Below are 25,068 nucleotides of genomic sequence, written 5' to 3' on the forward strand. Positions count from 1 at the left end.
CCACATTGCTTATTAGGATGAGTGAGTGTAATTTCACAAATCTCTTGAAATGGTAATTATTCAATTTTCAAAAATTCGAATAAAAGGCAATTCCCCCATTTGTCGTCAGATCACCGAATACAAGACCAAAACTCAGCCGTAAATTTGAACTCTCATCTACGCAAAATGCAAGCATTTGAGTTTTTATTGGCAATTTTACATAATACATACTTATTTGAGTATGAATGATAGAATCAAATATTCGAGTATGAACATACTCGAGCAACTGGGATGCTATTTTAATCCCCAACTGAACCGGCTGTATTTAAAATATATATTGGTTATTTTTTATATGAATTTATTATTAGGGTGGCTTCCAACTTAATCTTATAACTCCCACAAATTTTATATTCTACTTATTATATTTTGTATTCCATAAACACTAAATATATGTATTTGAGATTTACGATGAGTTGAATAAGTATTTCAATACAAGTACATATCTAATTCTGTAATTCATAATAAAAAGGAGACCAGTTAACAAGTACATATCTAATTCTGTAATTCACAATAAAAAGGAGACCGGTTGAGTAGAGGGAAGCATATTAGCATATTCTCACTTCTATGATATCATCTTTGTATTTCCTTTTCCTAATTTAATATTCTTTTTCCATTTAAAAGTGAATAATTATTGGGGATACGTCTCCCCACCCCCACCCAAGTAAAAATAAAATAAGCATCATTCATATGCCAAAAAGACAAAATTCCTCAAACACTGGAAATAAAATAAAACCTTTTCCTTTCCCTTTTTTTTATTTGACAATAATGAACATATTATATTTGCAAAATAAATAAATAAATAAAAATTTGGTAAGTCTTGAGTTGACTCAGTGGGTCACTAATTTTTCAACACAAAAGAAAAAAAAAAATCAATACTATAAATCAGACCCAGCAAGAATAACCAGATTTTCTTTTTAAAAAAATAAAAATAAAGGAGGTATTATTATTGGCAATATTATTATTTATATTATTGTTTTTTTTGTGTGGATACGGAAGCGGAAGCTGTCTTTGCCTTTCTCTGCTTCCCTGAGGATCTGAAGCCTTTCTCTGTCTGCTTTGCTTAATGAGCAAAACACAAAGTCAGAGAAAAGAGCTTCTTCCAGCTTCTTAGCTTCTCGTTTGTAATATTTTCCCTTTTGTTATTTCTTTCTTTCAAACTTGTACTCTGAATTCTGAAAACATATATATATTTTCACAGGCTCTCTCTGCCTCTCATTGTGTAACGCATATACATATATGTGTCTGTCTCTGTATCTCTTGTATATATAAAGTTTGAGGTTCTCAAAAATATTTTGCAGAGTTGGTTTTAGAGTGCTTTTACAGGTTTTGAATATAAGCTTTTGCCCGGGCTTTTTGAGGCTCGGGTTCATCCGAAATCATGAACTCCGAGACAGAGCTCCCTAATCGGGTCGACCCAGAACAACCCAATTCTTGCTTCTTGCAGAAGTTCAAGCTCTACGAGACTCGCTCGGTACTGTACATGTTCATATATATGCGTGTTTTCAGTATAGACTTGGAAATTGTGTGTGTGTGTGTGTGCTTGTTTCAAGCTTTGATCTGTTTTGATTTTTGGAATGCATATACTATTTGGTTTCTTGTTTGTGTGTGTGTGTGTTAGAATTGTTTATGCATGACTGCTAGTTGCTATTGATTTTGATCTTTTCTTTTTTGCAATTTTTTTGGTTTTTTGCATTGACTGGATCAGCATAATACGCATCCTGCTAGATTGCTAATGTTAGTTCTGTAAAGCTGGATTTGACTTGGATGAGGATGGTGTTGAACTCATTCCAATTCAGTTTTGGCACAAATATTTGAGATTTGAACAGTTTTTAAGTTTTGGTTCTGATTCTACACTGATTTTAGTCAACTTTATGATTTGGGTTTTTTATTTTTCGTTAGTTTGAGTTCATATATGTATATATGTTAAATTTCATTGATGCAGATTTCCGGATAGGCTTTGCCATTGAATCTGCTAGTTCTTACATAGAATCGGGAGCCTTTGCAAATCTTGACCTGCTGTCCATCTAATTTGATTTGTTATTAAAATTCAGGGCAATAAAGCTTGAATACTGGCCTTACTATCTCTTTCTATTCCTATTTAATTTGGAAATCTAATCTCTTTTTAACTCTTTAAGATGGAAATTGGACATTAATGCCTTCGGTTGTTGAAATCTGTCTGTTTTATTGCTCTCCTTTTAGGAATTAGAAACAAAAAGTGTGAATCCATTGACTTGTTTCTTTCTTTCACCTCATTGTTGTGCCAATGTTGTGCTCATCTATTATTGATGCGAGTTTTGTATGCAACAGAATTTTTATATGATAGGAAGAGACAAAAGCAGAACCTTTTGGAGGGTGTTAAAGATTGACAGATTGGATCCATCTGAGTTAAACATTCTTGAAGATCCTGCAACATATTCGGATGATGAGTGCTACGACCTTCTGAAACGAATACATGAAGGAAACAAATCAATGGGTGGACTTAAATTTATCACCATTTGTTATGGAATTGTTGGTACGAATTCTTTTCATGGTTTTATACTTTTGCCCATCTTTTGCATTCTTACTTCAAAATCTTAAGATGCTTTCTTCTGATTTTAGGGTTCGTGAAATTTCTGGGACCTTATTACATGCTAATTATTACAAAAAGAAGGAAAATTGGAGCAATTTGTGGCCATACAATCTATGCAATTTCCAAGAGCGAGATGATCCCAGTTCCAAATCCTGCTGTGCGATCAAAATTGGCTAATTCTAAGAATGAGAACAGGTCTTTTGTCCATTTTGTGTGTAACTGTAATATGTACTTGGTCCTTCTAAAGCATTCTAAGAGAGTAGTATTCAGAATTTTACCTTGCCAGTTTGTAGTTCGTTAAGAATCGTGCCATGGTGTTATGTTATTTATGTTCCAATTAATTTGTGTGGGGAAATTAGTCTAGTAGTAGAAAGTTCTTCATTGTGGAGATAATCTGTGTAATATATTGTTAATAGTTAATGCACCCCTCAGTGTGAAATTAATGATGTGGGCCTTCTCGTTCCAGACTTGGCTCTTGTTCTTCTGGTACCTTAGTTTGTCATTTCTAAGATAAGGCAAATAATGAATCTGGACTATTTTGATTTGATAAATGAGAAATGTTCTTTGTTAGATCCTTTTTTGTTAAGCTTTTTAGGGGCTATTGCCACTTGCCTTGCCAGTTCATGTGCAGGGGCAAACTTCATTGCCGTTGTGATGTAAATATAAATATTGAATGAGACAAGGTATCATCAGGGTTTCACTGGGGACATCAATTTATTTCCTTTTCTCCTTTTTTTCCCCTTTCTGGTTAATATTTGTACTTCATAAAGTTGTTTCATCAGTATTTTTTTTTCCACTTGTTTAAATTATAAAGTTATTTATTGATGTACATTACTCCTCTTTTTCTTTTTCTTGTTGACATAGATACAAGAAGCTCCTATGCACAGTGGATCTCACAAAGGACTTCTTTTTCAGCTATTCATACCATGTCATGTCTAGTCTGCAAAAGAACTTATGTGATAATAAGACAGGACCAATCCTTTATGAAAAAATGTTTGTTTGGAATGAATACTTGACTCGCGGAATCCGAAATAGTTTGAAGAATACTCTCTGGACAGTTGCCTTGGTGTACGGATTCTTTAAACAGGTAAGAACGCTAATTGCTTCAGTGGCACTGCTTATAACTGGAAACTGAGCGATTTCTTACCGGAGCATGCCAGAACTTCTTTTGCACTTGAATTTCCTTCAGTTTGCTATTTTTTTCCTTGTATGTGTGTCACTATTTTACCCATTTTCAAAATCTGAAAATCTTGGTGATGTTACATTTTGTAATTGGTAACTTTATGTATTAGCTTGTTAATTTTTTTGTAAGTCCGGTACTTGGGAGCGCTTTCTATTTCTTAATATTTACAGAATTGCCAGAATAAATTGACAGTATGGTCTGTGATTAGTTGTACCCATGTCCCATGACTTTGACAGTGTAGTGATTAATGCAGGATTTCATCCTTGATAGTTTTTCCTAAGGAAGTTTTGTGCACATTGTTTTGTACTTTTATGGTAAACTTGAAAAGTTTGATATGATATTAATGGTTTCATGCTTCAATATCCAGGTCAATCTTTCTGTATCTGGCAGGGATTTCAAGTTGACCCTCATTGCCAGACGTTCTCGCCACTTTGCTGGCACCAGGTTTGTGTACTGCTAATGCTCTTTCCTGTATTAGTTAATTGTTAATGCTATATTCTTTAGATATGTCTCATACACCTGAGTTCCCACATGTGCAGATATTTAAAGCGAGGTGTAAATGAGAAAGGTAGAGTAGCTAATGATGTTGAGACAGAACAGATTGTTATTGAAGATGTTGCTGAAGGATCCCCAGTGCAAATAAGTTCTATTGTGCAGAACCGAGGCTCAATTCCCCTTTTCTGGTCCCAGGAAACCTCTCGTCTAAATATCAAACCTGACATAATATGTATGACTTCAGAACACCCACTTTGTTGTATTCTCAGTGGTTATTTCTCATATGTTTCACTGACATTCTATCTTTTGCAAGTATCGAGGAAGGATCATAATTACGAGGCGACGAGACTTCATTTTGAAAATCTTGTCCAGAGATATGGAGATCCAATAATTATTTTGAATCTGATTAAGGTAGGACTTGTTTACTTGAATGGGCATCCATGCTTTGCTTTTTGCTATTCTTGTCCTTCAACTGTCTTCCCTTATTTGCTTCTTGCAATAATGATTGCTATTGTTAGAAATGTGAGAAGAAGCCTCGAGAAACAATTCTCCGTGCAGAGTTTGCAAATGCTATCACATATATCAATAAGAGCTTAACAGATGCAAGTCGTCTAAGGTTTCTCCATTGGGATCTGCACAAACATGCCAGAGGGTACTAGCTTTTCCCTTTTGTATTTTAGATAAAAAGAATGTCTATGACTTAAAAGTATGGTTGAGATGAATAGAACCTGTATCTTTTGCAGCAAAGCTACCAATGTGTTGACAGATCTAGGAAGAGTGGCTACGTTTGCATTGGGTTTGACTGGAATCTTCTATTGTCAAGTAACTCCTAATTTAGGGCCTGAAGGATTATTGAAGGGTTCCTTCTTTGAGTAAGTTATTCTTGTCAAGAGACCGCCTTTTGGCTTGGTATTCCTATGTTATATGATTTGTTTTTCAGTAGTTTTAAAGTAGGTGTTTCAAAGTATGAATGTTTAAAGTACTTGCAAGCTATTTACAATGCCTACAACTTTGATGCGATGCAGGAAAAATGATGATAGTGGTAAGTGCTTGCAACATAGCTGTTCCAGAAAATACGAGGATGATGATAGCCTAGAAACAGAAATTAGCAATGGTAGTGATGATGCAAGCAGAAATTACGTCAGATCCCCAATGTTTCAAAAAGGAGTCCTGAGGACCAATTGTATTGACTGTTTAGATCGCACAAATGTTGCCCAATATGCTTATGGGCTAGTTGGTCTTGGACATCAGCTGCATGCTTTAGGAATTACAGAATCCCCAGATATTGATCTAGATAACCCTCTGGCTGAAGATTTGATGAGAGTTTATGAGGCAATGGGTGACACACTTGCACTACAATACGGTGGTTCTGCAGCTCACAATAAGGTAACCCTTCTAAACATCTCCTGCAGAAGAGTACTTAAATTGCATGATTTCAGATCTCAACTTCCGGGTATCTGATATAAATAAATTGTTTGAAACAGATATTCTCCGAGACTAGAGGCCAATGGAAGGCAGCAACTCAGTCGCAGGAGTTCTTTAGAACTCTACAACGGTTTTACAGTAATGCCTACATGGATGCCGAGAAACAAGATGCTATTAATGTGTAAGTCAAATAAGCCCTTTTTATTTTTGTAATTAACAGGTTAATAGTTGCCTTTGTTTTTTCTCAAAGAAAACTCAAGGACCCTGGAAATTGTACCTTGATATACTCTGTGTATTTCCATGGGAACAATGTAATCTAATGAATGCACTATTTCTCTTCATAATTGTGCAGATTCCTAGGGCACTATCAACCACTACAGGGTAAACCAGCACTGTGGGAATTGGATTCAGACCAGCATTACAATGTGGGGAGGCGTAATGACAATGTTAGGTATGAAATGCTATCTGTCTGTTTGTTCTCTGTAATCGAAATTCAGAGGGAGACCAACATTGAAAATAGTCAACGTATTCATGCACACATATCCACATATCCAGTGTTCTTTTAAGTTCCAGTTTTCTGTCAATATGGGATAATCTCCGCCGTATATCTACCTGCTTCATACGTTTTAGATCTCTGGATACAGTAAAACTTAGTCCTCAAATTTATCACTGGATACGTTTTATAATTGGAAACATTGGTCTCTGTACTGGAGTGACTCATATCTCTTTAGGTTTATATTGCTGCTGCAGGAGGCATTGAACTAAAAAGGCACAATAATTTTCGTGTTGAAGTTCTATAAATACAACTTTTATTGGTTTAACAACTTATAAAAGTTCTTTAATCATTTAGTGAACGTAGAATTGGAAATCCCAGGTCTCTGATATCTGGCTGGATGATATTTAGGGTTAAAAATAATTGTCTGCTTATGAGGATGAGAAGTAATCTATTGTTACTTCTTATGAAAAAGGTCAATTGATCAATATACAGTTCCTGTCTCCTGTCTGTCTGATGTTACTAAAATGAATAAATAACCTATGACTTGCTTTACATATGACTTGAAAGACCACTTTCTATATATGTAGGTCATTTATCAAAAGGTCACTATCTGATGGCCATATGCTTTCCGAAAGTGATTCACCTATAGCAAGTACAGATGTAGGACACAATCAGCCTTTGTCTGAAATTTCACAAGGAGGTAGCAAGGGGATTTCAGAGTCTGCACCAGCAATCTCAACTTGTGAAAGTGAGATATCCTATTGCAGGTATGCTTGAATTGTAATTCATATACTTCTTACCAATAGAATATGTTGCAACATTTTTAAGTTTCAAAGCCAAGAAATTAAACAGTTGGTCTATCTTTATTGGTGTACGCCTACAACAATTACTTTTTCCTTTCCAAAGTTAAGGATAGTTGAAGTTGGTCTAAAAGGTTTGTATGTGAACCCAACTTCCAGTCTAATAATGTTCTTTTGTAGGTTCACTTCCCCAATGCCTTGCAAGCAGCTTTTTAGCGGGATGCAAGAAGACCAATGCCTCCAAAGTGATAATATTTTTTATGATGAGCATGATTATGATTGTAACTTCTCAAATTTTCTGAATTCGGACTGGTTGTCTTCATCTGGAAATTCGTGTGAAGAAGAAACATGTGGAAGGTACTTATTCCTTCCCTCGCAAAAATAAGCATGCAGATTAGACTTGGCAATATTGCGTGTGAACTTTCTAGTTCTGACAACTGATAATTGGTTCTTGTCTGTAGGTCTTTTGCCAGCGTTTCATCGGAGAATCTTGTGAATGGACCAAAGGTTGAAACGAGTACATCTGTAAGTGAATCTGGATCCACAAAAAAGGTGAGTTATTTTTTGTCTTCTTGCTGGAATTACATGAAACTGTTTTAGTTCTTGTGTTTATTTAGAGAAGATTAGCAACTTTCCTGATGAACAGACAAAAGATAAGTTGGTTATACCATTCTACTGCACTTAGATAAGGAGAACTCTGCCATAGCATTCTTTGTTCTGTGACCACTTGACCATGTTTTGCAGAATAAAAATAGAGGAAAGTAGTTGGAACCTTTTGAATGATAGATCAAAATACCTTGGTATATATCCATCGACATCACTCACTAACTATCCCAAAAGGAAAAGAAAAGAAGTACGGTAATGACATTACAGCAGACGACTGCAGGCTATGGTACATCTTAAAAATTGGAGGGGTATAGGACAGTCTGAAAAGGGATGGTCTAATTTCATAGAAACTATGGCTACTGAATTTATGAAACAAGTAAATCATGCTATTTTAAAGTATTTTAGTTGCTTTCGATTTTTGTACGACTGATGTCTGCCTAAGACTGATTTCCAGACCTGCCATATTCTGTTAGATCTGTGGAACCATTAAAATTTGTCATCTTTATTTTCCTGCATTTTTTAGCATAGAAACAAATTCTGAAGGCCTTTTTTTCTGATTTATTAGGGCAAAGAGCAATGTGAATCTGAGCTCAGTGATGATAACGGCATACTCGAGTATTCAAAAAGCTTCATGAACTGGGTAGATAATGGGGAGTTGCTGTTTCTTTGAAGCTAACTAGAAGGTTTTGCATCATAACTTTGACTCAACCCGTCCGAAGGATTTGGGTTCCTGTACAGGAAATAAATGGTAAGATATCAACCAAAAGAGCATAGTACTGGGATGTGCTGAGAAATATATTCTTCAAGGTGAAAATTAATTCTTGGGTCATTGAGAATTTACAGTTTATCTTGTCATAAGGTCCATTGTCATGATAGGGGAAGTAAAGATAAGAAGCAATAAGCAACTCTTACAGTTGTTGTCAACTCAACTGCTTCTTGTAGGTTCTAATATCTCTAAAATTAGTTACCTGTAGATATTATTTAGATAACAACAAATTTGCTCCCTTCAAGCTCAATGCAGGTTCAGGTTTTGTTTTGTTTCATTTCATTTTCTTTTCATCTTTATTTGTTGTGTATGCATTTGTGCCGGTCAGGTGGTAATGCACCAAAAATTTTGTTCACCTTGAGAAATGAATGCTTTTGGGCATGGAACTTGGCAGCATTTGTGAGTAAGCCTACTGCTCAAGAAAAGCAATAGAGAGAGGTGATCCAAGTGAAACCCTGATTGGATCGGAAAACCATTTGAGCAACCAACCAAACTCTGCACATAAAGCTCCAATCAAACTTTAAGGTATGATTGAGTGGCTTGAGGCGTTGGTTTGCTGATTGACATACAAGAAGATTGTGTCATTGGTTTGCTGGTAATTCCATAACTTGCAATGGTGGAAGGCATTTACCCAACTAAGTGATGGTTATCTCAGCACAACTCGCAGAAAAAGGAGCAAGGGCATGTGATGTGGTAATTGCGTTAACATAGCTTTAAATTGCTCTCACAAAGCAAGATAGATGGAAAAATACAAAATAAAATAACCTAGTGCCTATTTGGACAACATCGAAGCTGCCTCTCATAAACTAAAGGACAATACTTCCCTCCATACTTTCCTATAAATCACAGTTTGATATATATAGAGATTTTTCTTTGAGTTACTGTGATTTTACCACCCAAAATAAATTTTTTGAGCAAAACTTGAGCATGTCAAGCTTGAAGATTTCAAATACACATAGATGGGAAAAAAAACCGAACAGACAAAAGCCAAACTGGAATTTTATTTATTTATATTTTTGGAAGGCGCTATAACCATCTCAAACCAAAGAGACTTTTATCCCAGGAATTGCAGTTCTTTCGAATAAGAGCATCTCCAAAGGTAGGATGAAATCCTCTCCAATGAAATTAGCGAATTTGGTCTCACAGATGCAAGGCTTGTTCTATAAATCTACATTTTAAAATGAAAATTAGTAATAACATATTATTATTATTATTATTATTATTATTATTATTATTATTATTTACTCATTCATTATTTACACTAGTCTCTTCACACGCGTTTCTGCGCCTGCAAGAGACCTATTTTAAGAAAATTTTAAATTTATTTTAGAATTAAAAAAGATAATGGGTAGCTGTGTTCCATAAAAATAGAATCTATTATCTGATTTTTCTTTTAGTTTTAATTTTTTTAATATGAAAAAGTGTGAATTTACCATATTATTCTCATTTAATTAATAATTTCAATTCTTAATGTTTGCATCAACCAAGAACATTTTCTGGTATTTTGAATGTTTCACCATTCTCTACTTTTTTTCTTTATATATATAAATTAATGAGTGTGAATAATATAAAATGAAATACATTAAATCAGGTGAAGAAATTTATTTTAATTCTTGGTTTATCAAAACTATAATATTTGGATTAAATATAAACTGAATTGAATTTTGTCGAAGTTGTTTTGCTATCAATATATTATGAAGGTTTATAATATAAGTATTACCAACATGCTTTGAATTTTTGTACATTAAAAGATTAAAAAGTTAATACAATAAAATACTCCTACAAGAGAAGTTAAAACAATAAAATAGGACACATTATCTGATTTTATTTTTAATTTTTCAATATAAAAAAGTATAAATTTATTATATTATTTTTTATAATTTTAATTTTTAGTATTTGCATTTATCAAAAGCATTTTCTGGTAATGTGGGAAAGAGAAAGAGAAAGTGTTTCCGGCGGCGAGAAGAAAGGAATTTGCCAGCATGGTTGCATGGGTGGGGTTGTTGGGTGTTCTCCTCTCTTTTTTTTTTTTGGGTGGTCTGATTTTTGTTTTATATTTAAGAATTAGTTTTTGTATTTTCCACGTTGATTATAAAATAAAAATAAAATAAAAAATTTGTTAAGGGCACAGGAGAATTGGATTGGTTTATGACCCCTTAGCAAGTTTAGGGGCCTGTTTAGTTTTCAACTTGAATCCAACTTTTTAAACTCAAAAACAGAATTTGAATTCAAAACAAAGAAAATCCGTTTGGTAGCCTTATTTTTAAAAACTCAAACTCAAAAACACCCCAATTATTAAAAACAAAAAATATATATTTTTTCAATTTTTTTTCTAACAACCTACAAATTCTCAAATTTTTAAGATTTGAAAAAAAAATTTCAAATTGTATACCAAACAAGTTTTTTAATCTTAAAAATAGATTTTTAAGAACTCCTTGTTTTTAAGAAAAGTTCCCTATTTGAATAGGATATCAAACGCAATTTACTTCTATCAAGGGCAAATATGGAAACACAATTGATATTTTTTCTATAATTAAAAACGTTCATTTAAATGAAAGAGAAGTGACACATGTCATGAAGAGAAAATGTCAAATCTAAAAGAGAAGTTTAGGAGAATATTACTAACATTCCCCTTACCATTATTTTCAACACTTAACACGTATCCATAAGCATAACTACGATTCCATAAATACAGAGCAAAAGTTAACTAATGATATGCTTATGAACACATGTCAAGTGTTGAAAATGATAGTGAGGATACACCTTAGGTCAAAGTGGTGATAAAAAATATTTCCTTTCACCTTATAAATGACTTCATTCTGAGCAGTCCGAAATAAGGGGGAATCATAATAGATTCAGAAACTTATTTTTTGTAAAGATTAAGGCAAATAATTAAAAAGAAGCATATTTAATTCATACAAGGATAACATCTTACCAAGATCTCCAAGAAAAACTCAAATCTAGAACTTAATAGTTTCAAAAACAATTCCATTTTTGAAAATGGAGTCATAAAGATAACCCAAAGAAGAATAAAAGAAAACCTAGCCCCATTACAAATTCAACGACATTGTGATAAACGCTCTTCCAAAATTTGCTCATTCCCAGCCAGTGGGAGTAGAAGCACCTTCAACCGAGGGGGCAGGAGCCTGTGTTGGTGGAATAGGAGCCGCCTCCCACACATCTCCCGTTAAAGGTGCTGAAATCAAACATAAACGAAACAGGGAAAAATAATAATTGTCAGATTACCTCAGATTAGGTAGAGGGGAAAAAACATGTGCATACATAGCGAAAAATATTATAGTTCATAGGAATTCCTGCTTTCAAGCATTAAATATTTTCTAACAACCTGCAGAATCCAGGAGGAAATGAGCTAACCACAGAGAATGACTGATTTACATGAGCAAAAATTTACAAAATTAAAAAAGGTTGACAAGTGAAACCTGTTTCCGCATTCCAGCCAACACCAGAAGCTGGGGCAGCTGCAGGGGCATCTGCTAGCCAAGTAGCATCAGAAGCTTGGGTAGGCCATTGATCACCACCAAGATCAATACCGGGTGCAGTATATCCACCCATTCCATAACCTGAGTCTGCAACTGCTTCTTCCTCCTCCTTTTCCTTGGCCTCCTCAGGCTCTCTATAGAAGAACAGATCAACCTGCCAATAGAAATTTGGGTGAAACTAAGAAGTTTAAAAACTATTCTTAAACGAGCCCTCTAGTTGCTTAAAAATAAGGCACAGAAGTTCAGGCATAGAATTTCAAAATTAAAGCAAAATATACCATGACATCCCACTTATGCCCTGGACGGAGGGAACCTCTCATCTCCAAAACCATCCTTGCTAGGAGCCAAAACAGACATCCTATGCTGTGCTTTCCCTTGTTATTGGCTGGGATGCCAATATCAACATAACGCATAGGAGAATCAGTATCACAGAAAGCAATGGTGGGTATGTTTCCAAGAGCTGCTTCCTTGATTGGCTGCAAGTAAATAAAGATTATTAGAACACAATGAGACAAAGGAGCAGAACAAAATTGAGAAATAACAAATACAGCATCCCAAATAAATTAAGATTTCTAACTTCGCAGGGGCCTGGGTAGTAACATCATTTTACAGATGAAAGAATCCCAAAATTAACATAGCACAAAACTCCATTACTAGAAATGAAAGACGATTATCACCTGATGATCAGTTCTTGGATCAGTCAGAATGAGAAGACGGGGCTCGTTGAAAGAAGTCTGCATCTGGTTGGTAAAGGTACCAGGAGTGTGCCTCCCGGCAATTGCATTAGCACCAGTGTGCTGAGCAAACTTAAGGACAGCCCTCTGCCCATAGGGCCTTGCTGATTGTACAATTATATCCTTGGGATTCTCAATCGCAACAATCACCCTGGCCGCCAGCTGAAGTTTGTCCCAGGTTTTGCCAAGATTTATAATGTAAATTCCTGAGAAAGACAAAATTTAGTAATTAAGCACCAACTTCGAATTCAATAACAAAAGATCTTTTCCGATTAAATCAACAGGTAAGAAAGACAACAGGGAGAACTACGCAGATAGCACAATTTCATGCCTAATCAATACGCATCACAACCACTCATCACCATGCAACCGAAATTGTAGAGTTTCATGTTCATCTCGCTCGACAACAACTCTGTGCAATCAAAAATACAATAACTCCTCACAGTATTGGTATTGTATAACAAGTTCATCTAAGAAACAGTCCCCAAACGGCAGACAAACATTTCATCTTCTAAAATCAATTAAGTTCAACCCAACGAAGCTGTTTAAATTGGCAAAAAAGAAACTTTAATCCAAAGGAACATTAGAGAAATAAAATATACCATAACTATCAACTGATACCAAAGCTAAACGACCCATACAGATCTGGCAAAAGCAAAAGTTACCCAATCTCGCCCAATGCAGCTCAAATTTAATAGTACCCATCATTTCAAACACCAAACAAACAAACAGCTATAATAATAATAAAACATCTGATCTTTCAGATTTATATCAAATGCAGTTTCTCAGCATCCATACAAAAACAAAAGCATAAACAAAGACTAAGAAAATGACTAAATCTGACGAAAGCGAGATATATATACCATCATTGCGGCGCTTAAAGACGTATCTTTCCATCTGAAAGTCACAGTTTTTGGTGCCCAAATGGACCTCAGCGGCCAACATCATTTGGATGTCAGCCTCTTTCTGAGAAAGCTGACGCGGAGGTGCAGCAGCGTTGGTCGCCATGGTTAAGACTTCGACACAGAGAGATGAGCCTCTGAAAACCCTAGAATCCCTCCTGGAGGTTTTGTGTGCTAGAGTGAAAACGAGGCTGTGAGGTGCAAGACGGCGAGTTTGTTTCCTTTATATATGGGAGGCTGGGTGGGAATAAAACCCTTGCAACCCTTTGCTTCTCTCTCTCTTCGTTTTTATTTTTGGTTCTTTTTTCTCTTCAAAAAACCAATAAATCCACCCGTTTTTAGAGCAACTCCACCCCTAAGGGCAAAGTCTAAGGCAAGGGCAAGCAAGGGCTGTCACTATTCACATGAATAGTGGCAGCCTTGCCATTTGTGGTTCCACCCATGAGGGCTAAGTCTAGGGCAAATACTATTCATTGTACTTTATTTCCTATTTTTTTAATACTTTAAATCATTAATTTTGATAATCTTTTGTAATTAAATTTTCGGATAATATTTTTGGTTGTCACGTGTCCATTGTTTTAAGAAAAGATTTTCGGATGAGAATCTCGATTGCCACGTGTCTTATTCCAGATAAAATTTTCGGATATTCATTAAAAAAATTATAATCTCAGATTTCATATAACATTTTCACCCTCTAAAATTGTACCACGTGTCCCATGTCAGATAAGATTTTCAGATATTTTTTTAAAATTATAATCTCATATTTCAGATAAGATTTTTTTTTTCTTTCTACAAATGGAAAGTAGTAGAAAAATGTGAGTGGAGGATAAAAAATATTGGAAGGAGAAGAGTTTGTATGGAGAATTGGTGTGGGAAGTGAAAAATGTGAGTGAAGAGTAAGAAATATTGGAAGGAGAATAGTTTGTGTGGAGAATTGGTGAGGAAAGTGAATAATGTGAGTGGAGAGTAAAAAATATTGGGGATGGAGAAGAATTGTATGAAGATTTTGTGTGGAAAGTAAATAAAATGGTTAGGTATTTATAGGGAAAAAATACATAATTTTTTGGTATTTTTTAAAAAAAATTTCAGAATTTTTCAGAATTTTTTTGCAATTTTTTTAGCAAAAAAAACGAGGACTGTCGGATTTCTGGAAAAAAATCCATCGGAGCGTCCCTGGCGCGACACGTGGCTTGTTACAGTTGGTTGCTGTCAGGGATGACGTCATGCTGGGCTGAAGCCCAGGCTGAAGTTGCCCTTGGGCCTGCCCAGGCTCGTGGGACCCAGCAGCTGCCCGGGCTCTCTTCCTCGCGCTGGAGCTGTGTTGGGCTCGCCTGGGGGCCCTTCTACCCGGGTTGGGTCTTGCGCTGCCAGTGCTCTTAGAGTAGGGTTCGACACTTGGGTTGGCCATGAAATTTCGGGGTTTGGGTAAAATTGAAATGGCTTGGCCATAAAATTTTGGGTTCAGGTCGAATTTGAACCGGACCATTTCAAGTATAGACATTTTTCGGACCGATTTTGAATTTCAATACTTTACTCCAAACCTACCTATATGTCCCGATTCTCTTCAAACATGATGTAAATCCTATTCAAAATTTGAACTAGGACGGACTACCCCACACATATTTACGGGTTAGAATGAATTTTGACTTGTTAAATTGGGTATAAGAATATATGATCCCGAATTGAGAAATAACTGCTCATAATTACTTTAGCTCTTCTTATTTTGATGATTGGAGTCCCTTTATCTGTTTTTTAGAACCTAAATTTCATTAAACAAAACAAGGTTACAATCATATTCCTCAAAGAAGACCCAAACATGAATTTTCAAGTACAGACTTCGATGATATTTTTCTATGAAAAAAACAAAATAAAATTATAGGGGTACAGATACAGAATGACCCAAACTTAAGGGCTTGCCACTAATTTCAACCCTAGGCCTCATAGAAAAACCCAAACTTAAGCCCAGCAGACCTGGATCCAAATCCAAACCCGTTTCGTTAAACCCTACTATCTCCAACTCCAAGCCTTCGTCTGTTTTTCTGGTACAGTTTCATTCCGTAGCTAGCAATGGCGGATTCAAAATCTAAGAAACCTGCAAACAACTCAGACGACATAGAGCACCTCAAGTCTGACATAGCATCTTTCGCTTCCTCCCTCGGCCTCGCAACCTCTCTCCCACCATCGTCTTCTTCAGGCTTCAACGATGTTGATTTTCGTAAACCTGGTCCCAAAAAACCCCAAAAGAAGCCAAAACCAGCTCCAAACCAAAACCCCACGAAAAACCAGAAGCCAAATAACCAGAATTTCAAATCCAATGAAAAACCCGATTCTTCGAAGCCGAAACTCACTCTTTCTTCACTGGAAGACAACACCAACAAAGAGAAAGCAAAGAACTTTGAGAAGTTCAAGAACCTTCCGAAGCTGCCATTGATGGCAGCTAGCAACTTGGGAGTGTGGTATGAGGAAGCTGAGGAATTGGAAAAGAAAGTGCTTGCGAATGGGAAGAAAGCGGAGGTGAGGAATGTGGAGGAGTGGAAGAGTGTGGTGGCCAAGAAGAGAGAGCTTGGAGAGAGGTTAATGGTGCAATACGTAGCTGACTATGAGTCGTCGAAAGGGAAGAGTGGGGATATTAAGCTGTTGCTTACCACACAGAGGTCCGGGACTGCATCCGATAAGATATCGGCGTTCTCTGTCTTGGTTGGGGACAATCCCATTGCCAATATGAGGTCTCTTGATGCACTTATAGGTAATATTGCAGTTTGTAATTAGTCACATGTAAGCAAAGGTGGTTCATTGTGCTTCATTTTTCTCTAGGTGTGTTTTGTTGAGAGTATCCCATATCACTTTTCCTCAGGGTTTAAAAGATTTTAGGCCTTTCCCCAAATTACCAATTAGATTTGGGTTGGATGCTCACATTGTAATGTGTGTGTGTGGTGATTTCTGATTCTTAGAATTGTAGACAGTGTATTCCATGTGGTTTTGCTTAATTTTTTCTATCTGGACTTGGCAGTCTCTGCTTTTTGTATCTCTACATGATACTTTATCGCTGAATGACGGGCCCTTCGGCCTCCCCTTCTTTTCTTTCTGTTATGACAAAAGCCTTTTCTTGCCGACCTTCTTTCCCATTGCTTGTTTGTTCCGACGCCAGGACGCTTGTACTAGGATAGCCTATAAGACTTGTGGAGATAATATTATCATCTAGGTTCACTCAGCAAGAGAAATGCAAATATCGAATGTTACTGGTTATTTTAAGCCTATATTACATTTGGTCGGGGGCTAATTACTACAATAACTCTAGAATCTCAGTTGTTTCATATCAAATTATCAACATGAAGTGCTTTAGTTCTGTGGAAAGCTGCATGTGGATTCTTTCTTTCTATTCAATCCTTGATTGGCCTTATTTTGATGAATCTTTGAGTTTACTTTAATTGGAACTTGTTGTTTGTTGTAGGAATGGTGACATCAAAAGTGGGAAAGCGATATGCATTCGCAGGTTTTGAAGCATTGAGAGAATTGTTTCTTACAAGGTTCTCTCTCTCCCTCCCTCCTTCCCTTCCTCTGTGTGTATGTGTGTGTGTATCATGATTAGTATGTGTTTATGTGTGTGCATGTGCATCATGATTAGTATGTGTGTCTGCGTGTGTGAGGTCTGCCCGAGAACTACTTTTATTCACCAGAAAGAAGTGCAATGAAGTTCCAATACTTCACACACAGTAAGTGGAGGTAGTACAGAAGAGACAGTACAATCCACTGACAAACAAAACTCCAGAGCTGGTGAAACTCTCGCCCAAACCACAGAGAAAAGTTTGTACTACCAAACAAGCCCATCCTAAACTATTATCCATCTATGACCATGCTTCAAAAATTGAACTGAAGTCCAGTGCCTCATTATAGAAATGATCATATTTTGTGCTATACTTTTTATTATCCTTCTTTGCTCCATGCAGTAAGTGAGGTTGAAGGTCCCCTAGTTTGGCGTGTTTTATGTTGCATGGTCTGGCATTCCTGTAGAAAATTAATATTCTTATATGGTTTAACAAAAGGGAAAAGGTAAAAAATAATTGAAGAGAAAACTGTTATCATGTAAATTCTAGTAAGAAGCCATTTTCCTTGTGATTGGTAACAATTGATGGTGTATGTTTGTCCACTTAACTTTGTATCAGAACTTTGACACAAAAATAGTTGAACTTTGCATATTTATGAGTTTGTACACCTTACTTTGCTCTGATCTGCATATATACTTCTTTTTGCCAGTTTATTACCTGATCGTAAGCTTAAGAGCCTCTTACAGCGGCCATTAAATAATGTTCCTGAGACAAAAGATGGTTATTCTCTTCTACTTCTATGGTATTGGGAGGAGTGCTTGAAACAAAGGTATTGGTTTTTGTTCTTTCTTCCTTTTTGCCCAAAATGTTATTGCGTGTATTGTTTAACTTCTAATGGCCTAGATGGCCAAAAAAATAATGTCTTATTTGGTGGAATATTTTTAATTCATTCAAGGAAATTTGCTTCCATTCCTAACATGAATACGACTATTGTCATCTCAGGTATGAACGCTTTGTTTTTGCTCTTGAGGAAGCATCAAGAGATATGTTACCTGAACTGAAAAACAAGGCATTGAAGGTTGGGGTTCTCTCTGTTTTTTTCCTTTTCTTTCTGTTACTTTGCTGCCAGTGTAATTTCCCTTTTTCAGTGACTATTTTTTTTTTTATTGTTCTTGAAGTTTTGAAGTTTCAACATTTATTTTCTCCAGTAAAAAAGTTTTCTTGAACACAATTCATGTATTTTCTTTAAAGCACTGGTCAAAGTGAAACTTGGAAAGCATGTTTGTAGTAAATATGCATCTGTTCGTATTTCTAAGCATGTTATTGTCTCATATATGATTTCTTATATGTAAGTTTAAGGATGGGGTGACAATACCTATGTTGGTTGATTGTTGTAAAAATTTACACATTCTATTCCCTATTTCCCGTTCCTGTTAAATGTTATTTCATATGAAAACAGGCATTAAGTCTGGAGATCCATGTTGCAACTCATGATTTTTGAAGGTCTCACAATTGCTTAATAAAAAATTTTAAAAAAAAGGTTACATAATTGAAGTTCCCTAAAAAAGAAAATCAAAGGTCACATGGTATGCTTATCAACAAAAGGATGAAATTTAGTAAAGATCTGTATGCAAACATTATTTCTTTTTAGTGGTGATCTAATTGAAGTTGTTCGTAACATCTGTAATATGCTGACATGAGAGTTTTGATCCATATTTCCTGTTTAAATAACTGCTTTCAGACTATATATGTGTTGCTAAAGAATAAATCGGAGCAAGAGCGAAGATTACTGTCTGCAATAGTTAACAAAGTAAGTTTGCACTGGATTTCGGCCTCACCGACTTACATATATTAAAAATACCTTTTTTTGGTCCTTACAACTGTCAACCTGCTTCATTGTCAACTTTTTTTCTTTTGGTTACATATAGCTGGGAGACCCTAAAAATAAGGGGGCATCTGATGCTGATTTTCACTTATCAAACCTTTTGTCTGATCATCCAAACATGAAGGTACGACTATCTAGCTTAGCTGAATCTAATTTGTTTTATTTATATGTTCTGGCTCATGAGTTCAGTCAGCTGCTTTTGCTCACTTGTTCTAACTTCCAACCGATGAGGTTTCAGGGAATTTTGGGTAGTAGGGTACTTTGTACAAATATGAGAGTAAAGAATTTTTAGTTTAGCTCATTTTGCCACTCAGTTTAAGTTTTATTTTTTATACTTTTAACTCTTGCAGTGGAACAGGACACGGAAGTAACAACCTTTCGTTTTTCTTTACCATCTGGTCTTAACTGATTACGTTGGTGATTTTTTTATTTCTCAAAAATGTGAGCTGCTTTTTGAATGTGTTCTCTTTGTTTGAACATTATGCTTATGCACATCTCAAATAGTTTATTTATCTATTTTGTTTGTTGAAAGAAGTATCTCAAACAGTTCTATTATAGAGGATGTTTTAACATTTTACTCATGGAACGCAGGAGCGTGTCTTTTAAATTGTGTTTCTATATGATATGTACATCTTCTGTCTTTACCTCGATGATAGTGACAGTAGAATATTTCATGGCACATGTGTTTTTTTCCTTTTTGTAATTTGTGTGTATTAGTAATCATTTTGTTGCCCTTGCATCCTATCTTATACTATGAGCTCCTCTGAACAGGCAGTGGTGATTGACGAGGTGGACTCTTTCCTCTTTCGGCCGCGCTTGAGCCCACAAGCAAAATATCATGCCGTATGTCTCATCATGAATACTACTAATAATTTAATTGTTAGCGTCTAATGTAGACTAGGCGTGTACAGTATTTCTATTTTCAGCTTTCATAGTTAATTTTATTTATTTATTTTGTTTTTGTCTGATTTTTCTGCCATAAATTATACTGAAATATTAAGTTTTAGTATTTATGATGGTGGATCTTTAAACTACGTAACGCAAAGGCTAATGCTGTCTTGGCTTAGTAATTAAACATTTACAGGAGTGGGTGCATTGGGGTTCAAGTCATACTCAAAGGGTAAGAAAAGAGAGTACCTAAAAGAAGAAAAACTTGCAATGATAAAATCATGAAGCATTAAAGTGAAAAATGGGGGCAAATGTGGATTAGGCCAATTGGCCAGGGTAGTGTGCCCACCCTGTTGCACTCAAGGTCGTATTCCCCTCCCCAATAGATTAAAGTAGTTTAGAATATCGTTTTGTAAAATTAAATAAATAAAGAGGTGGTAAAAACACTTGGAATAGTGGTACTACATATAGTGCTGATCATGAGGTGCGTTACATTTCGCTTGGACCACAAACTTTGTTAAAATTAGCTTTTACGGAGATAAATCTCATAAAAGATGGAAATTTAAACATCTATTTCTAGATGGGACACTAATACGTTTCCTCTTAGCATATTTGCGTATAAAAATGCATGTGTAGGGGCAATTGATCCAGTACATGTATAGGGCCATGCTGTCTGAAATTGCCCCTATACATGTACTGGACCAATTAGTCTGGATTTTTTTTGGGTTTACAATAAAATGCATTTTTGTTTTTCTATTAAATTTTAAGTACTTTATGAGCCATGGATCTGAACTCAAAATGTCCATGTACTGCCTGCATTCATTTTGATTTGGTACAACTTGCGAATCTTGTTAAACAAACTTTTATGTATGCAGGTTAACTTTTTGAGCCAAATGCGTCTAACTCATAAAGGAGATGGGCCGAAGGTGGCAAAACGTTTAATAGATGTTTATTTTGCACTTTTCAAGGTAATAATGAACTGTTTTTGTTTTTCAATGTATTTATCATCAATAATACTTATGATTGCAGTCCCTAATACACAAAATCATTGCATCTTTAATTTGATGACTTTTTTGGATGTTGCTGATGAGGAGACAAGCGCTTATTAATGTAGGATTTGTAATGCAGCTAATGTTTGAAATGTATCATCAATTTATCACAATGGCCTAAATTATGGAAGTAGAAAATGAATATTCACAAAGTAATATTTCAGGTACTGATTACTGAGGCTGGTGGTGGTGAAAAGATGGATAAAAGTGGAAAAGCAGGGGTTAAGAAACCACTTAGTTCTCTTGAGGATAGCAAAGTGGAGAGTTCATCAGGTTCTCATGTTGAATTGGATTCACGCCTTCTATCAGCTCTACTGATGGTTAGGACAATTACTTCTTAGCTTGCATAACAGTGTAGCTATGCCATCCCAGATGTTCCTCTTGGTGTCTTTACGAGGTTTTAATTACACATAGAATTTAAAAAAAAGAGAAAAAAAAAAAACTAAGCATGAATTTTGGGCTTAGAAAAAGATTTTGCTTTTTCAAAGAACTGACTGACTACTTCTACATCCCTTCCGTTGTCATCTTCACAGGGAGTCAATAGAGCATTTCCCTTTGTCTCGAGTAATGAGGCTGATGACATTGTCGAGGTCCAAACACCAATGCTTTTCCAACTGGTAAGCTCAAAGCTTTGCTATTCATTACTTGGAAGATTAGTTATATCCTGTGGAATTTAACGTGCCCGTTCATGCAGGTTCATTCTAAGAATTTTAACGTAGGAGTTCAAGCATTGATGCTCCTCGATAAGATCTCATCGAAGAATCAAATCGTCAGTGATAGGTTTTACAGAGCCTTGTATTCAAAACTACTACTTCCAGCTGCCATGAATACTTCCAAGGCAAGTGGAGCTGGATTTATTTACACTCGTTATTTAGAGTTATTTGTTAATCAAACTTCGTCATGGTTTTTCTGAAACTTCTTACATCAAAAAGTTCCCTGTGCTCTTCATGTGTGCAAGGCCAAATTTTTCTTTTTAATGGTAACAAATTACAGTTTGCTGTATGATTTCAATATTTTTTCACTTAATACCTGAAGGCTACAAAACGGAATTATAGCCACCAAGAGGCACACAGTTGATTAGTCTCTTTCATCGTTGCTTTGTGGTTCTAACAATTATCCTCCTTGTGGTGTATATTGGATTCAGCAAGAGCTGGGTGGTTTTATACCTGTGTCCTTGGGACACAGATTCCTCTTCTTCCACTTTATATGATTATTCAAACAGATAAAGTGAAACAATTCATCAATAAGAAGTTAGTTAGATAAGCTCTTTGATCCTTGTTTGTTGACGTTGAAGTTTCAGATGCGACAATTTTTATCCTTTCATTCAATTATATATCTTCCTGTCTTTATATGGCTTGTTTTTCAGGCAGAAATGTTTATTGGACTTCTTCTGAGAGCAATGAAAAATGATGTGAACCTGAAGCGTGCAGCTGCTTTTGCAAAGCGTGTACTGCAGGTATGTGCTTAACTATATTCTTACGTGTTTGCCACATAAGAGCACAGTTCCTTCTAGATATCTACACATAGTTCTTTTCTGTTGAATATCTTGTTAACAAAAGCCCACAAATTGGAATTTGCGCCTGTTGTGCTACATCATTTGGAGGGATTTTTGAATCTTAAGTAAGCTTCTTTGAGGAAAACATGCATTGAGGATCCTTGTGCTCCACTTATGGGGATGTTCTAACCATTTACTGATTTGAACAGGTTGCCCTTCAGCAGCCGCCTCAATATGCATGTGGATGCCTCTTCCTCCTCTCAGAAGTTCTTAAAGCAAGACCCCCCTTATGGTAAGCCTGGTGCTAATTTGGAGATTTGCCTGTAGATTTTATTCAACATTGTCAAATAAACACTTTTTTCGCCATCCCCAAACAGGAACATGGTGCTCCAGAATGAGTCGGTTGATGATGAACTTGAGCATTTTGAAGATGTTCAGGAAGAAACTAATGATAAACCCACCCCTGTCTCAGAGAAACAAGAACTTGATGTTGAGCTTGCTCACAGCAGTGATGCTGCCAATTCTGATCATGATTCTTCAGAAGATGATAATGACTCTCCTGCCTCTTATTCTGAAGATGAAGGTTCTGATGAAGCAGAAGAGTTTCTTGTGGGAAATGATTTAACAAACTCCAAACCGCCTCCTACTCTTAATGGGCAACCACCACAAGTACCGTCTGAGAGGTCTTGGCTGCCTGGAGGCTATGATCCACGGCGCAGAGAGCCCTCTTATTGGTCAGTTGTCTTTTCTTAGCTTCTCTACATTGTGTAAATGCTAGAATCCATATTTCTTCTGGCTACCAGAAAAATGAATTAAGTCAATAAAGACTTGTGCAGTACGTAATATTTTGTTAGTAAAGGATAATGAAAGGAAAAAGCAAAGGTCAAACAAGTTTTCTTCTGTAACAACCTTCTGCAGAATTTCTTATGCTTTCCTTTATTTTTGTTTATATTTTCTTTTAACTTTCTAATTCCAATTTCTTTACGAGTGAACAGCAATGCAGATCGTGTGAGCTGGTGGGAGCTGACAGTACTTTCTTCACATGTGCACCCTTCAGTTTCTACCATGGCAAAGACGCTACTCTCTGGGGCCAATATTGTCTACAATGGAAACCCTCTGAATGACCTATCACTTACTGCTTTTCTGGACAAATTTATGGAGAAGAAACCAAAGCAAAGCACATGGCATGGTGGTTCACAAATTGAACCTGCGAAAAAGGTCAGCTTGTTTTCTGAACTTCCATGGACTTATTATCCATTTGCCTTATGCCTTCACTTAAGTGAAGATGTTGTCTTTTCACATGCTCTTGAATGATTGGAGTGCCATAGTTATGGGCACTGCCCAAATATCAATCCCGTTAATCTGCAATGCTGACTGAGTTTTCTTGTTCCAGCTTGACATGACGAACCAGTTAATTGGACCAGAGATTATCTCATTGGCCGAGGAAGATGTAGCCCCGGAAGATCTCGTCTTCCACAAGTTCTATATGAATAAGATGAATTCTTCAAAGAAACCAAAGAAGAAAAAGAAAAAGAAAGCAACAGAAGATGATGAAGCTGCTGCAGATTTGTTTGACGTAGATGGTGGCAATGGTGATGACAGTGATAATGAAGAGATTGACAGCATGCTGGATTCTGCTGGCCTTTCTACTGAAGCAGATGGTGACTACGATTACGATGATCTTGACCACGTTGCCGATGAAGATGATGAAGACTTAGTTGCCGATGTCAGTGATACCGAGCTGGACCTGCCATTGGATAGTGGAGACGGAGAAGATTTTGATGCCAATGCAGACAATGATCCAAGTGACGATGATGCTATTGATATTGATGTAGGGGATGCAGATGACGGCATGGACGGGGATGAAGAGGAGGAGAATGATCAAAGGAAAAGCAAACGGAAGCGCGGGAAGTCTGCAGCATCCCCCTTTGCAAGTCTTGAAGAATATGAGCATTTGCTAAATGATGTTCCTGCTGAAAAGGAATCTAGAAGGAAGAAACCCAAGTCTCGAAAGAAGAGAAAATCATCCGACTAAATCCTTCATTAGCGTTTATTTAAAGCCAGGAAAACCTCAATTTTTGCCTTGAGCCTCTCATATATTATAACTTTTAGCCAAAAAAACATCCCAAATTTGTTTACGATATGTAGTTGTACCATTAACTCTTTTTTTTCAGCCGTAGGCTTTTCCATGAAAAGCACCTCCATATTATTGTATACTAGACCCCGTTTGAATCATGAAAAAGGAAGCTTGGAAATGAAAAATCAGTTTCTCATATTTCGTAAGTCAAGGCATACAAAATAGTTGCATAGCACATGAGAAAGGATGAAAATAAAACCTTCCTACCGATTTTAATTTTATTTTCCTCATAAGAAAGTTTGAAAAAATGAACAAACATCCGTGCACATTTTTCATGATTATTTTGTCTCTATTAACAATTTAGAATTATAATATAATATTAAATATATTCTTTTTTTATTTAATTTTATATAAATATAATTAAAAAAACAAACAAACTTTGTTTTACATTCCTACACCAACTAAACATGTGAAAGGGAATGTTATTAAAAATAAAATAACATTCCCTTGTTACTTTACAGGATTACCAAACATGAAAAGTAAATTTTCTATTTTACATCCCTTGAGAAAAATATGAGAAATTATTCCCATCAAATCTTTTAACCAAACGGGCC

General features: G+C 35.9%; 3 protein-coding genes across 3 annotated transcripts; 2 read left to right on the plus strand and 1 right to left on the minus strand.

Moving 5' to 3' along the window:
* On the plus strand, positions 1,004 to 8,656 carry LOC18782833 (phosphoinositide phosphatase SAC2). Its single transcript, XM_020559699.1, has 16 exons — positions 1,004 to 1,510; positions 2,347 to 2,551; positions 2,638 to 2,803; positions 3,473 to 3,695; positions 4,159 to 4,235; positions 4,331 to 4,518; positions 4,600 to 4,697; positions 4,805 to 4,938; positions 5,030 to 5,158; positions 5,312 to 5,672; positions 5,771 to 5,892; positions 6,064 to 6,162; positions 6,795 to 6,974; positions 7,188 to 7,364; positions 7,469 to 7,559; positions 8,179 to 8,656. Exons 1-16 carry the CDS (start codon positions 1,418 to 1,420, stop codon positions 8,281 to 8,283), a joined length of 2,448 nt encoding a protein of 815 aa, XP_020415288.1. The 5' UTR covers positions 1,004 to 1,417; the 3' UTR covers positions 8,284 to 8,656.
* LOC18783787 (40S ribosomal protein Sa-2) lies at positions 11,232 to 13,815 on the minus strand. The gene is made up of 5 exons (XM_020560146.1): positions 13,477 to 13,815; positions 12,557 to 12,819; positions 12,158 to 12,355; positions 11,820 to 12,033; positions 11,232 to 11,575 (listed from the first exon to the last, which is right to left on the minus strand). Exons 1-5 carry the CDS (start codon positions 13,619 to 13,621, stop codon positions 11,475 to 11,477), a joined length of 921 nt encoding a protein of 306 aa, XP_020415735.1. The 5' UTR covers positions 13,622 to 13,815; the 3' UTR covers positions 11,232 to 11,474.
* LOC18783886 (CCAAT/enhancer-binding protein zeta) lies at positions 15,452 to 24,656 on the plus strand. Its single transcript, XM_020559773.1, has 16 exons — positions 15,452 to 16,261; positions 16,967 to 17,042; positions 17,770 to 17,889; positions 18,063 to 18,138; positions 18,802 to 18,870; positions 18,989 to 19,069; positions 19,717 to 19,788; positions 20,709 to 20,801; positions 21,047 to 21,202; positions 21,416 to 21,499; positions 21,577 to 21,720; positions 22,249 to 22,338; positions 22,587 to 22,669; positions 22,755 to 23,111; positions 23,373 to 23,595; positions 23,771 to 24,656. Exons 1-16 carry the CDS (start codon positions 15,583 to 15,585, stop codon positions 24,410 to 24,412), a joined length of 3,045 nt encoding a protein of 1,014 aa, XP_020415362.1. The 5' UTR covers positions 15,452 to 15,582; the 3' UTR covers positions 24,413 to 24,656.

Source organism: Prunus persica, chromosome G3 (genome assembly GCF_000346465.2).
Source record: "Prunus persica cultivar Lovell chromosome G3, Prunus_persica_NCBIv2, whole genome shotgun sequence".
Classification (NCBI taxonomy): Eukaryota; Viridiplantae; Streptophyta; class Magnoliopsida; order Rosales; family Rosaceae; genus Prunus; species Prunus persica.